This window comes from Nicotiana sylvestris, chromosome 3, assembly GCF_000393655.2.
Source record: "Nicotiana sylvestris chromosome 3, ASM39365v2, whole genome shotgun sequence".
Lineage (NCBI taxonomy): Eukaryota > Viridiplantae > Streptophyta > Magnoliopsida > Solanales > Solanaceae > Nicotiana > Nicotiana sylvestris.
The window spans coordinates 196,163,210-196,177,623 of record NC_091059.1 but is presented as its reverse complement, the minus strand read 5'-3'; the positions used below and the strand labels follow the sequence as shown (position 1 = coordinate 196,177,623).

The 14,414-nt window shown below is 35.9% G+C and overlaps 2 protein-coding genes across 2 annotated transcripts; one reads left to right on the top strand and one right to left on the bottom strand.

The window, feature by feature from the left end:
- The first annotated feature begins 398 nt into the window (after positions 1-398).
- On the top strand, positions 399-2,448 carry LOC104239671 (photosystem I reaction center subunit VI-1, chloroplastic-like). Its single transcript, NM_001302570.1, has 3 exons — positions 399-563; positions 1,218-1,344; positions 1,947-2,448. The coding sequence occupies exons 1-3, from the start codon at positions 433-435 to the stop codon at positions 2,124-2,126; spliced, it is 438 nt and encodes a 145-aa protein (NP_001289499.1). The 5' UTR covers positions 399-432; the 3' UTR covers positions 2,127-2,448.
- A 127-nt stretch (positions 2,449-2,575) lies between these two features.
- Positions 2,576-5,687, bottom strand: LOC104239672 (rop guanine nucleotide exchange factor 12-like). The gene is made up of 7 exons (XM_009794361.2): positions 5,375-5,687; positions 5,018-5,134; positions 4,497-4,651; positions 4,332-4,406; positions 3,957-4,217; positions 3,550-3,870; positions 2,576-3,310 (listed from the first exon to the last, which is right to left on the bottom strand). Exons 1-7 carry the CDS (start codon positions 5,523-5,525, stop codon positions 2,888-2,890), a joined length of 1,503 nt encoding a protein of 500 aa, XP_009792663.1. The 5' UTR covers positions 5,526-5,687; the 3' UTR covers positions 2,576-2,887.
- Positions 5,688-14,414: the final 8,727 nt, after the last annotated feature.

Genomic DNA, 14,414 nt, shown 5'->3' with positions numbered 1-14,414 from the left:
AACTAATTTTCATTCACTACCCAAATACCAAAAATATGTTATAGGGAAATACTTTTCACATAAGACAGAAAATATTTTCCAAAAATTATTTACGTAAACACACAATTTTTAGCTAGGCAAGCATTATCTATTTTTTACTATTAATTATGTAAAGTAACTTTTTCTGTAATATCTGATCAAGGAAAAAAAAAAAAACCTTCGCTCAAATTTAACAAAAATTCACAAGTTTGAAGGGATAAGCCTATCCAGCCAGTGACACGTGTCGCCACTCAAATGGGATTCTATATCTCTAAAAAGATACCCAAGTTCGCCACATGTCTTGCTTGGATCCACGCAAAAAGATGAAAAAGCAAGAGGTATCCACACTCCGATCAATTGCCAGTCCACACTCTGAATTCTGAAAATAGTTTTGTTAGTTTGGAGTGAAAAGCCATGGCATCTTTGGCAGCCTTTGCTGCAGTGCAGCCCACTACCAATGTCAAGGGTCTAGCTGGAAGCTCTATTACTGGAACTAAGCTTCATCTCAAATCATCTCGCCTCAATTTGAAGCCCACTAAATCCAGGTAAATGGATTCCCCTCTACCTTTTTGTGATTGCCAACTGATAATTATTGTCGAAATATGTGACCACTTTATCTAAAAGTTTGAACTGTTAGAGAAACATACTGCTGATTTACTTAATTATATTTTCAACACGTCTCCTCGCGTGCATTCTGGCGCTCTTTCTCGAGCCAAAAAACGTAGTGCAACATCTATTTGATAGTGACTTAAACTCAATATCTCTGTCAGCTGTGGTAATACGTTGAAATGTGTGATCACGTTGTCTAAAAGCTTAAGCCGTTAGGACTTAGGAGAGCATGGTTTTAAATAACTAATCATGTTTTCAACTATTCTTGGTGTCATCTCTGAACATACATATGTTGGTTGGATTTGTTGGGGTATTGGATACTCTTAATGGTCTGAGGTCTTTCAAGAAAATACGTGCGGGCTTGGCCCAAAGCAGACAATATCACACCTTGTTACGAGTATCTTTGGGCGTTTTAGCCCAACAAGATTCAGTTCATCTAATAAAAGAAGGAACTTTTTAAAAGAATAAGTTCCTCTGTTCATATAGTCACTGAAGAAGGGGATAAAAACGACATTGGATTGGATGTATTTATGCGTATAAGCATGGCTTGTTTTGGTCATTATGAAGTGAATACATACATGTTTGTGTAGGGCTGGCCCTGTGGTTGCCAAATATGGTGACAAGAGTGTATACTTTGATTTGGAGGATTTGGGCAACACCACTGGCCAGTGGGACTTGTATGGATCAGATGCACCTTCACCATACAACTCTCTTCAGGTATTTTATTTTCGTCCACATCATTGATAAATAACTTCTATAGCACTGTGCTTTTGATCTGATTTAGTATTAGTTTGATGTATATCTGTGTTTGCTACTTCAATTCACTTTTCAATGACCTATCAAAGATTCTAACTTTATGCTTTTGCTTGTAAAAGCAATTGGAGTGAAAATGGTAGAATATACTTATCGCTATCGGACATTTTCCATGGCCACTGGAACAGTACATCTTAGAGCTTTTGCCCTTATTTGCCGATATTATACATGGTTTTTGATTTTTTTCAGATTTATTTTTTCGAGAAGGATGATCATTTAAGATTTATCACTGTATTAATCAGGATTTTTTTCCTTTTACATTTCAAAAGCTATCAGAATTACTTTTTTCTCGTTAGAATTCATTGGTCGTACTTGATTTTCTGCCTTGTTTAGTTACATAAGTTCAATGGGGCTTTTTAAAAGTCATTACTTAGTAAGTCTTTGTATGTCGCCAACATAACCTAGAGTTCTGTCTGTGTGAGCTCATCATTGAATAACTTAAGAGTTCAGTATTGCAGCACATGTCTGAGTTATAACTGTCTCGCCTGCTGCTTTGTGTTATGTAGAGCAAGTTCTTTGAGACATTTGCTGCTCCATTCACCAAGAGAGGTCTTTTGCTCAAATTCTTGATATTGGGAGGTGGCTCCACCCTTGCCTACTTCAGTTCGACAGCATCAGGGGATATCCTACCAATCAAGAAAGGTCCACAACTTCCACCCAAGCTCGGCCCACGTGGCAAGATCTAATTGCTTTTCTATCCAAAATTCAACCTTCAATTTGTAATTGATGTATGTGTTCCCAGTTTGTGTAAGTATAATTGAAGACTTCCCACAAGTTATATCTTATGGTAAATTTGTAGCACTGCTTTCTTACTTGGTGGCTTCTGATATTCTTCTCAAATAATTGGGATGTTAACTTTTATTAGTTCATGTTGGTGATCATTCCTATTTGGTGTTGTAAATTACACTATTAAAAGTACCAACTTTGACTTCTATAATAGGTCAGAAACTTCTATGTAACATAACTAAAAGAGTTCCTTGCCTTAATTTGTCTGTGAATTTCATCAAATTTTTGATATATTCTCACCTTATACTTTCTTTTGGTGAAGTGAAAGAAGGATTTAAGATAAGTTGCTGGTGAATTAACTAATAACCAATTAATGAATCTGTAAAGTGCAAACCAAATAGACTTTAAATTGTGAACTACAGATCATGTTACTAATAGATCTGAAAACAGAGGTTATTCAAGGTAAAAGGTCTGTAATTCCCATTGTTGTTCAACAACAAGGTGACATCTTGTACTGAGTAAATCATTTCAAGAACTGCCACAGACCCAGTAGGTCTACTAACTGTATCCCTATTTACAAAAGGAATGACTTAGTGAAATCCTAGATTGGTATGCTTCATCTCGATATGTACATTTGACGCCGAGCTTTCTTAATCTGATGAAACTCTGTTCATCGATCCTTGCCTCTGATGAGTCAATCAGTATTCTGCAGTGAAGTCTGCTAGTGGCGTGCTGTTGGACTTCTGGAACCAGCTAAATTCTCTAGGTAAGATACTCTCTTATTAGTGACTATATTTGGAGGTTTGCTTAGGAGCTTTCCATCAGTGTCTTTGGTTCGGTCCTCCTTCAATTCTTTCTCAGCATCATCGTCTCCTTGTTCCGCTCCCCAACCCATGAAATCCAGCAGTGTCATTGAATTAGGAGTCTCTGCAGAATTAAGCTTCTCTACTTCTTCCTTACCATCCGGGAATGCTTCTGATGCGACTCCTGAGGAATCATCTCCAGGAAACCTCTTTACCTCTCCATTGGAAGGATTTTGGGCCACAGCATCTGCTTGGAGAACATCTTCGATTCGTGACATGACTGTGTATGCCCTGCTTTCAATTATTCTCGAATAGCTTTCTAAAATAGCTTGCCCCACATCCTGTTAGATAAAAATAGATTATAAGTTAAATTTTTAAAGTTCAAGTACTAGATTATCTATAATATGTGGAATCCTTTTGTGAAGTCACAAGGACATCAAAGAAGAAAAGATGAAACAAACTTGAAAACTAAGAAAAAGTGGATGGATATATGGTAATATAAACAATGTAATTGCATATCATACAGAAGCTAAATAAATAGTCTAGACTCTTTAGAATATTAACAGGGGTTGCTTCTTACTCTGTTGTACTGGATTTTGCTTATGTCTAGTGATGACTGAGGAATTCCAGGGAACCGATGCTTAAGGATAAGCAAGATAGTTTCTGCTCTCTCCTCAAATAATTCTCTCTTCTCCATACTAACGGCTGAACCCCAGGCTGATTTCCCATCTTTAGCATTCATTTTTCTTCTCCATATAATTACAGAAGCCTCAATCCTGTTCTTGAGGTCTAAAATTTTATGTTCTGAAGACAAGTCCATAGTTGAAAGGAAGTAATCCGGATCAAAGTATTCGTCAGTGATGCTCCTGTATATCGAGTCTCCAAGGCTTGCTCTCCCATTCTGAAAACACAAGAAAAAGAGTAATACTAAATCCAGCTAATAAAACTTGTATTTAGCTATAGTGAAATTCTAGATTTTTATCTTACCTTTGGTAGGGATTCTATATAATTTTCAGGGACCTCCATTTCTGTTAGAACTTGAGCATTTATGGCCATGGCTGCTTTATGAACTTGGTTCACAGAATCTTTCTGAAATTGCAGCCATTTTCTCGTAGTATCGGACAAGCCATTTGGGGGAACTTTAGGGGTGGGTATCCACCATTTGTCATCTTTCCTGCTGTTTTTTCCTTCATCATCCTTAGATGTATAAGAGATTTCACTTTGGTCTCTAAAACTATCTAAGCAATCCTGTTTGTTTTCAAACCAAGCATAAGCATAATTGATCCCGCAAATTACACTACTTAGAATGACATCAAACACAAAAAAGGAAAACCAAAGAAAAGAAAAGAACTTTTCTCTTACCAGAAGCATCGCGTCTAGTTTGCGTAGTGCTGGGATGTTCATTTGAAGATCAGTTCTCTGCTTTGTCACCATAATCTGAGAAGTACACATTCGGCTCGTGTTAGTTTGCTGTTTAGATAGGTGACATATGTGAAGAAGAATTTCAGGGGAGAGAGGTGTATATACCTCCATGTTTGTTCCATCTTTTGATTTTTGTTTAGAAGGAACAAATTCAACAATATGATCTGTAACAGATAAAAGCCAATCAATTTCTTTTCTCCACTTGGCTTTTGTCTCTGGTTGCATGGGCTCTAATCTCTTCTGTTCCCCAAATGCAGAAGCTGCATTTTGTAAAACAAACAAAAGATATGAAAACGAAGCATACAATGAAACCTTCAAATGACTTCTGTAGAAAAATAACAGACAAAGTTGAGATTTTTTTTTCTGGTAATACATATATTCATCAGAAAAAAAAAATCTCAATTTTTTTTTTCTTTTTTCTGGTGATACATATATTCATTTTTTCTTTAGCTGAGGGTCTATCGGAAACAGTCTCTCTACCCGTTTAGGGTAAGGGTTAGGCTGCATACATCTCACCCTCCCCAGACCCCACTTGGGGAATAAACTGGGTCGTTGTTGCTGTTGTTGATACATATATTCATCAGATAAAGGTATATGTAGCTGAGAACATGGTAGGATTCAGATACCTGCTAAGTTTGTGATTGCATTTGACAATGCCAATGCTGATGAAACACCCTTTCCTCCGCCGGACATATCCTCACCAAGGAGCAACTTGGCAAATTTTTCCTTCATCAGCTCCATATCTGAACAAGAATGAGTAGAGTACTTTCGTCAAAACACGATATAACAAAATATAAATTGAGAATTAACAAATTTGAAAATATGGTTAAAAGAACACGATACAGCAAATTTTAAAACCCCTCAATCTGTCAATATATTTGTGCTCAATCATTGAAGGAATAAAGGGAAAATGTGACAACATTTTCAACAAGACTAGAGTTTTCCCATGAAATAGTAAAATTTTGAAGAAGATGATCACTTGCCTGAAGGCTGGTTCTGGTTGATGTTAGCGGAGCCTGAATCGTCGGCTTTATTACGTGACATGATGGTCTCTTTACGGAGAAGCTTCAACCCATTAACCTTTTGAGATTCAGCAGATGGAATCTCTTTCTCTTCTTCTAGTGCTCGAACCATCTTTTCTGATTCAAGCCAAAAGAATGTTGCCTTAATTATGCGACGAAGTTTGAGACCATAAAACAGAAATATAATATGATATGGAGATAGATGAACAAAATGGAAACTTTTGGCGTCAGAAAAAGGAAAGGGTTTCAGCTAGCGCAGATAGGAGAAGAGAAAAGGAGACAGAAGTTTTCTTGATAGAGAATGAAGAAGTCTTTTGATGTTTGTTCTCTTGTTTTTGTGAATGGTTGAGAGAACGTGGGGTGCATGTTTTTGGTAAATGAAAGATGAAAACAGGTCATTTCTGTTGCTTTACGAATTTAGGAAAATTCTCCTCTTTGGCTTAATACTTACAATTTTTCTTGCTTTTTTTTAGAAGAATATTGGTGAGACAATGGATGGCTGAATTTTGATGTCAGGCCATATATCCATTTAACGAATTAAAGAATCAAGAATAAAAAAAGACAACTTTTTGTCCTCAAATATTTGGGATAGGCGGTTCTCTCAAGGTTGACGAGTGGCCTTTTACTTTTACTACACTACATGATTGCTTCGCACGACCTGCTTCTGGTGTAAACAAGAGTCAGCTTCTATTAGAAATTACATTTCTGTGTTATTTAGTGTCCTGTCAACTTTTATTCGAGAATATGATTCCTTTTTCTGTAATATGATTGTGTTATAAATATATTATGTTATGGATGTTCATTTAGTACTCCGTTATAAATAATCTTTCTGAAGAAGCTTATCCATATGGGATTCCACCGTAAATATGTTTATCTATTTAGTACTCTATTGGAAATAAGCTTCCTGAAGAAGCTTATCACTTCGGTACCCAGTTATGGATAAACATTACCCTAGGTAGAAGATTATCCATACCGGGTATAATAAGCTTATCCATTCAGTACTCCGTTATGGATAAACATTGCTCTCAGTAGAAGATTATCCATATCTGGTACAGTAACAGCTTACACAGCAGCTTGCGTAGCAGCTTACACAATAGCTTGTAATAGCAGCTTACACAACAGCTTGCGTAGCAGCTTACACAACAGCTTGCGTAGCAGCTTGTAGTAGCAGCTTACACAGCAGCTTCCTTTCTTCTAGAAATAGAAGAGATTTCAGTTCATTATGTACATCAGTTTGAATTCGAATAATATATCAGTTTCTCTCTATACTTGTCTTTACTTTACAGTCTTTATTTTATAACACGTTATCAGCACGAGACTCTGACATCTCGAGCAAATACTTTGAAAGTATTAGAGGTAAGAACTTTCTTTTCCTAAATAATGTCAAATCTTTCTAAACTTGAATTTGTAGCCCTGGATATATCGGGCAAAAGCTACATGTCTTGGGTGCTTGATGCTGAAATTCATCTTGATGCGATGGGTCTGGCAGACACCATCAAGGATAAAAATCAGGCATCAAACCAAGACCGTGCCAAAGCAATGATATTCCTACGCCATCACCTTGATGAGGGCCTGAAAATGGAATATCTCACTATTAAAGATCCAGTCATACTGTGGAATAATTTGAAAGATAGATATGACCACCTGAAGATGGTCGTTCTTCCACAGGCACGTTATGATTGGACTCATCTAAGGCTACAAGATTTTAAATCTATCAGTGAGTATAATTCTGCTATGTTCAGAATTATTTCCCAATTGAAATTATGTGGTGATAATATTACTGATCATGATATGTTGGAGAAAACTTTCACCACTTTTCATGCCTCGAATATGCTCCTGCAGCAGCAATATCGAGAGATGGGATTTAAAAAGTATTCTGAACTTATCTCACATCTTCTTATAGCCGAGCAACATAATGGGCTATTAATGAAAAATCATGAAAGTCGACCTATTGGTTCTTGTCCATTCCCTGAAGTGAATGAGACGAACTTCCACCAAGCTAAACGTGGAAGAGGTCGTGGCCCCAGTCGTGGTCATGGCCGTGATCGGGGAAGAAACCCCAATCATGATAATAATAATGCACCAAAGAAGCCTCCTCACCACCAGCAGTGGAAAAGGAGGGAACAAAAGCATGAAGCGGTGCAAGCGCCAAATGCAAGAAAATGCATGCTATAGATGTGGAGGAAAAGGGCACTGGTCACGTACTTGTCGTACGCCAAAGCACCTGGTTGAGCTTTATCAAGCCTCCCTGAAGAAGACAGAGAAAAATGCTGAAGCAAATTTTATTTCTGAAGATAATTTAGACTTCATGCATTTGGATGTAGCTGATTACTTTGCACTCCCAGAAGGAGAAACAAGTCATGTAATCGGTAGTGAATCTGTAGAAATGTAAATATTTTAATTTTTGTTGTTTGTAATAGATAGTATGGTTATGTAATTATTGTACATAAATAAAAGTTATGCTTTGATAATGATGTTTACTATAATATATTTTATTTATGTTATTTTGAAGAATATGGATAACCCTCAAATTATGTTTGGATCAAAGACATATCATGAAGATATTTGTGTTATTGATAGTGGAACAACTCATGCCATATTCAACAATCAGAAATACTTTTCTTATTTGCATAAGGAAAAAGCAAATGTTTCAACAATTTCTGGTAATATAAGTTTGATTGAAGGCTCCAGAAGAGCCATAATATTTCTGTCTAAGGGAACAAAACTTATTATAGACAATGCATTGTTCTCCTCCAAGTCCCGAAGAAACTTGTTGAGTTTTATAGATATCCGCCGAAATGGATATCATGTTGGGACAATAGATGAAATGAGCAAGGAATATCTTTGTATTACAAAGAATATTTCTGGCCAGAAATGCATTGTAGAAAAGTTACCAACTTTATCTTCTGGCTTATACTATTCAAAAATTAGTACAATTGAAGCACACTCTATCGTAAACCAGAAGTTTACGGATTCAAATACTTTTGTGCTTTGGCATGGCCGTTTGGGCCATCCCGGATCAATAATGATGAGACGAATTACTGAAAATTCGAGTGGGCATCCATTAAAGAACTTGAAGATTCTTACAAATGACGAATTTTCTTGTGATGCTTGTTATCAAGGAAAAATGATCACTAGACCATCACCAATGAAGGTTGGTATTGAATCCCCTGCCTTTTTAGAGCGTATACATGGGGATATATGTGGACCTATTCACCCACCAAGTGGGTTGTTTAGATATTTTATGGTCCTAATAGATGCATCTTCAAGATGGTCTCATGTGTGCCTACTATCATCTCGCAACCTGGCGTTTGCAAAGCTATTAGCCCAAATAATTCGATTAAGGGCACAATTCCCAGATTATCCTATAAAGGCTATTCGCCTTGATAATGCTGGAGAATTCTCATCTCAAGCTTTTGATGATTATTGTCTATCCGTTGGGATAAAAGTTGAACATCCTGTAACTTATGTTCATACTCAAAATGGCCTTGCAGAGTCATTTATTAAACGCCTGCAATTGATAGCAAGACCACTACTTATGAAAATAAAATTGTCCACTACTACTTGGGGCTATGCTATCTTGCATGCAACATTACTTATCCGTCTCAGACCGACACATTATAATAAATATTCTCCGTCACAATTAGTTTTTGGTCATGAACCAAATATTGTCCATCTACGAATTTTCGAATATGCTGTGTATGTACCAGTAGCACCACCACAACGTAGTAAGATGGGACCACAAAGAAGGATAGGAATATATGTTGGGTTTGAATCACCCTCTATTATTCGCTATCTTGAACCATTAACAGGAGATTTATTTACTGCTCGATTTGTAGATTGTCGGTTTGATGAAACAAATTTTCCACAATTAGGGGGAGAGAAAAAGGAAATCAAAAGAGAAATTGTGTGGAAAATTTCATCATTATCTCACTTTGATCCCTGTACCCCTATATGTAATCAGGAGGTCCAGAAGATCATCCATTTACAGAATATAGCAAATCAAATGTCAGACACATTTACTGATTTGAAAAGGATAACTAAGTCACATATCCCAGTAGAGAATGTGTCTATCCGAATTGATGTCCCAGTAGGACCATCTACTAGCATGAGAGATAGTGAACCTAAAGCACGCCTAAAGCGTGGTAGGCCTTTGGGTTCTAAGGATCGAAATCCTCGAAAAATAAAATCGACAAATGATCAAAACGATACTATGAAGGGATCTCCTGAAGAGACCCAAAATCTGATTAGTTCTGAGATTCCTGAAGAAATTCAATGAACCTGAAGCTCATGTGAGTGAGGAACTTTTAATAAGTTCGAACGGTGATGGGATTAATTTAAATCGATTTGAAATAGTGGTGGATAATATTTTTGCATATAATGTTGCACTTAATATTATGCAAGATAGTGAGGATCTTGAACCTCGATCTGTCGAAGAATGTCGACAAAGATCTGATTGGCCAAAATGGCAAGAGGCAATTCAATCGGAATTGAAGTCACTTGCTAAAAGAGAGGTCTTTGGACCAGTAGTCCAAACACCTGCTGGTATAAAACCAGTTGGTCATAAATGGGTTTTTGTGCGAAAAAGGAATGATAAAAATGAAGTTGAAAGATACAAAGCTCGCCTTGTTGCACAAGGATTCTCACAACGACCTGGAGTCGATTTTGATGAAACATATTCACCTGTTATGGATGCCATAACATTTCGATATCTCATCAGTTTAGCACTACATGAAAAGCTTGAAATACATCTAATGGATGTAGTTACAGCTTATCTGTACGGTTCACTTGATAATGAAATTTATATGAAAATCCCTGAAGGATTTAAAATGCCTGAAGCAAAATCTCAGGAAATGTATTCAATCAGATTACAAAGATCTTTGTACGGTTTAAAGCAATCTGGGCGCATGTGGTATAATCGCCTTAGTGAATATTTGCTGAAAGAAGGTTACATAAATGATGTTATTTGTCCATGTATTTTTATAAAGAAAATGGCATCAGAATTTGTTATACTTGCTGTTTATGTTGATGACATAAATCTTGTTGGAACTCCAGAAGAGCTCCAAAAGGCAATTGAATATCTTAAGAAAGAATTTGAGATGAAAGATCTTGGAAAGACAAAACTTTGTCTTGGTCTGCAAATTGAACATTTAGCAGACGGGATCTTTATCCATCAATCTGCCTATACAGAAAGGGTCTTAAAACGCTTTTACATGGACAAAGCGCACCCATTGAGTACACCAATGGTTGTTCGATCACTTGAAGTGAATAAGGATTTGTTCCGACCTCCAGAAGAGGACGAGGAACTCCTTGGTCCCGAAGTACCCTATCTCAGTGCAATTGGTGCACTAATGTATCTTGCTAATGCTACAAGGCCTGACATAGCATTTTCTGTTAATTTACTAGCAAGATATAGTTCTTCTCCTACACGGAGACATTGGAACGGGATTAAGCATATATTGCGATATTTAAAGGGAACTCTTGATATGGGTTTGTTTTATGCTAACAAAGATAGTGCAGACCTTGTTGGTTATGCAGATGCAGGTTATTTATCTGATCCCCATAAAGCTCGATCTCAAACCGGCTACGTATTTACATATGGAGGTACTATCATATCATGGCGCTCCACAAAGCAATCTATTGTTGCTACTTCTTCAAATCACGCTGAGATAATAGCTATTCATGAAGCAAGTAGGGAATGCGTATGGTTGAGATCAATAATTCATTTTATTCGAGAAAAATGTGGTTTGAAATGTGAGAAAAGACCCACAATTTTATACGAAGACAATGCTGCATGCATAGCCCAATTGAAGGGAGGATTTATAAAAGGAGATAGAACGAAGCACATTTCACCAAAATTATTCTACACACACGATCTTCAGAAAAGTGGTGACATTGATGTGCAACAAATCCGTTCAAGTGATAATCCAGCAGATTTATTCACTAAATCTTTGCCAACTTCAACTTTTGAGAAGATGGTATACAAGATTGGAATGCGGAGACTCAAATATTTGAAACAAGGTTTTCATCAGGGGGAGTAAAATACGCGATGCACTCTTTTTCCCTTACTAAGGTTTTTTCCCATGGGGTTTTCCTTATAAGGTTTTTAATGAGGCACCTAGCAATGCATATTACTAAATATGTGTACTCTTTTTCCTTCACTAGGATTTTTTCCCATGTGGTTTTTCCTAGTAAGGTTTTAATGAGACACATTATCTTTTAATGAACATCCAAGGGGGAGTGTTATAAATATATTATATTATGGATGTTCATTTAGTACTCCGTTGTAAATAATCTTCCTGAAGAAGCTTATCCATATGGGACTCCACCGTAAATATGTTTATCTATTTAGTACTCTATTGGAAATAAGCTTCCTGAAAAAGCTTATCACTTCGGTACCCGGTTATGGATAAATATTACCCTAGATAGAAGATTATCCATACCGGGTATAATAAGCTTATCTATTCAGTACTCCGTTATGGATAAACATTGCTCTCAGTAGAAGATTATCCATATTTGGTACAGTAGCAGCTTACACAGCAGCTTGTAATAGCAGCTTACACAACAGCTTGCGTAGCAGCTTACACAACAGCTTGCGAAGCAGCTTACACAGCAGCTTGTAATAGCAGCTTACACAGCAGCTTGCGTAGCAGCTTACGGAGCAGCTTCCTTTCTTCTATAAATAGAAGAGATTTCAGTTCATTATGTACATCAGTTTGAATTCGAATAATATATCAGTTTCTCTATATACTTGTCTTTACTTTACAGTCTTTATTTTATAACAGATTGCACTTTTCTTGATTTCTTTCTATCTATTAGAAATTACGATGGAAAAAGGTTGTTTGAACCCGATGCATAATCATGTTGACTTATGTCAGCATAATTATTAGTAAAAATAGCACGGTATAGCCAGTTTTTGGACTGATCATTCAAAAATATCCAGCGTTTACGAAGTCAATGAAAAATAGTCACTATTTTGCTGCAACAGAGACCGGTCCAGCATAATATACTAGAGTTCGGTGCACCTATGTATGAACTCCAACATATTATGCTGGACCGGTATACTTTGCTGACTCCAGTATAATATACTGGAGATTGGAGCACCAGTGCTCCAAACTCCAGTATATTATAATGGACAATTATACTTGTTGGAACTCCAGTATATTATGCTGGAATTCTAGTGTACTTATGGAGGAACTCCATCATAATATGCTGGAGTTCCAGCATACTTATCTTGGAACTTCAGTATAATATACTGGCGTATTTTACAGGTTTTGAACAATATTTTCGCTCAGATTTATCTTTACATGAAAAGTGGCTAAATTTCGATTACTTTTGAAACTAGGATATTTTTGAATGACCAGTTGTAAATTTTGCTATTTTTGAATTTCTCCCTAATTATTACTCCTCTTTATGTAGGGTCGACTGGAGCTTAAGGCCCCAAAACACTTAGGGCCCCAAAAATAGTATATATAATATTTAATAATTATGCTCTACTGATGGAATTTTTAAATTATTTGGTTAAAATAGTTATAGCTAAAAGTTTACACATTTTAAATTGTAGTTACTAGTTGTTTTCTATCTTTAATTCGTCCCAACTTAAATCGATCTTCTTATAATGTTAGTTTAGAATAATTTTTTTAAGTCTTTGAGTGTCTTTGTGTACATTTTCAAGCTACTTTGATAAGTAACTATTAAAATTTGTCATTAATATTGAATGACTCTTGAAACATACTAGTTATAACTATAATATTATTTGTTTCAACTTATATTTAGAATTAAAAGTGCTAAGAGAAACTGTATAAGTAGAAGAATACTCTAATTGGCAACTCAATCGGGTAAAAAGTGTTAATTCAATTATCGTTAATATATAATTTCTATATCAGTTGCCTTGGTTGAAAAAAAATTTCAAAACTAAATCAATAAAGTTCAACATGATAACATGAGAGAAATTAAACAAAATGATTAGACAATAACTAAAACTGATTATAACCTCTTTAGTTTTCGATAAATTATAAGAGGAATTTTTTTTAAAAAAATTTAATGCCTCACTTTTTATTTTCGCCTTATGCCCCATATTATGTCGAGCCGCCCCCGTCTTTATGTGGCAAAGTATGAATATCCACCGAGTTTAAGATGAGAAGATAATTCTATGGTTGTAAATCGTATAATATAAGAAGTTTAAAATTAAATTATTTTCAAAAATTAAAAAGTTAACATTGAACGGACTAAAAAACAAATGTTACCACATAAAGTGGAACCCAGGGTGAGTATGTCTTAATTTCAAACAAATTGAAGTTTGATTGATGTGAAATACATGTTACTCCAATTAATTATGATGAGGGGATATATTTTATAAAGGAAAATGGTTCATTATAAATTCTTTGCAGTTTAAATACTAGAAGAAAATGACCTTGTAAGGATTTCTTATTTTCTTTTCTGATCACTTACGTACAAAAATAAAGATTTTTTAGAGATGTGACATAAAACTTGAAAAAACGAAATTGCAACGAGCACAAAATCAATTGATCCAATTTTATGTGAGAGCATCAGATGCTATTATGCGAACAAATATTTTTGTGAAGTCCACTCTCCACGTTTTTCCGCGGGCCTATCTCTCTCACCTACCAACTGCAGTAGGCAAGTAGTGAGATTCAAGAAAATAGGGATAAGCTCTCATCGATTCTGTTATGTCTGAAGCGTAGAAAATTGAGAAAGTGAAGAAATGAATTAGGGAAAGGGATAAGAGAAGGAGCCTATACTGGGCTGAATCGGTATTGGGCCTAAGTCACAAGTAACATGCCCAATTATTAGAAGCAGCAGTCCTTAATAAGCAGCAGCCCAATTACTAATCATTGCCAGCTAATAAATAACAAAATTGGGGGAGCGGTTACTAGTTTTGATTCTGGTAAATTTGTTACTCTCTTCTCTCTTCTCTCTTCTCTCTCTCTCTCTCTCTCTCTCTCTCTCTCTCTCTCTTCGTTTATCTTCCTAACTTTTT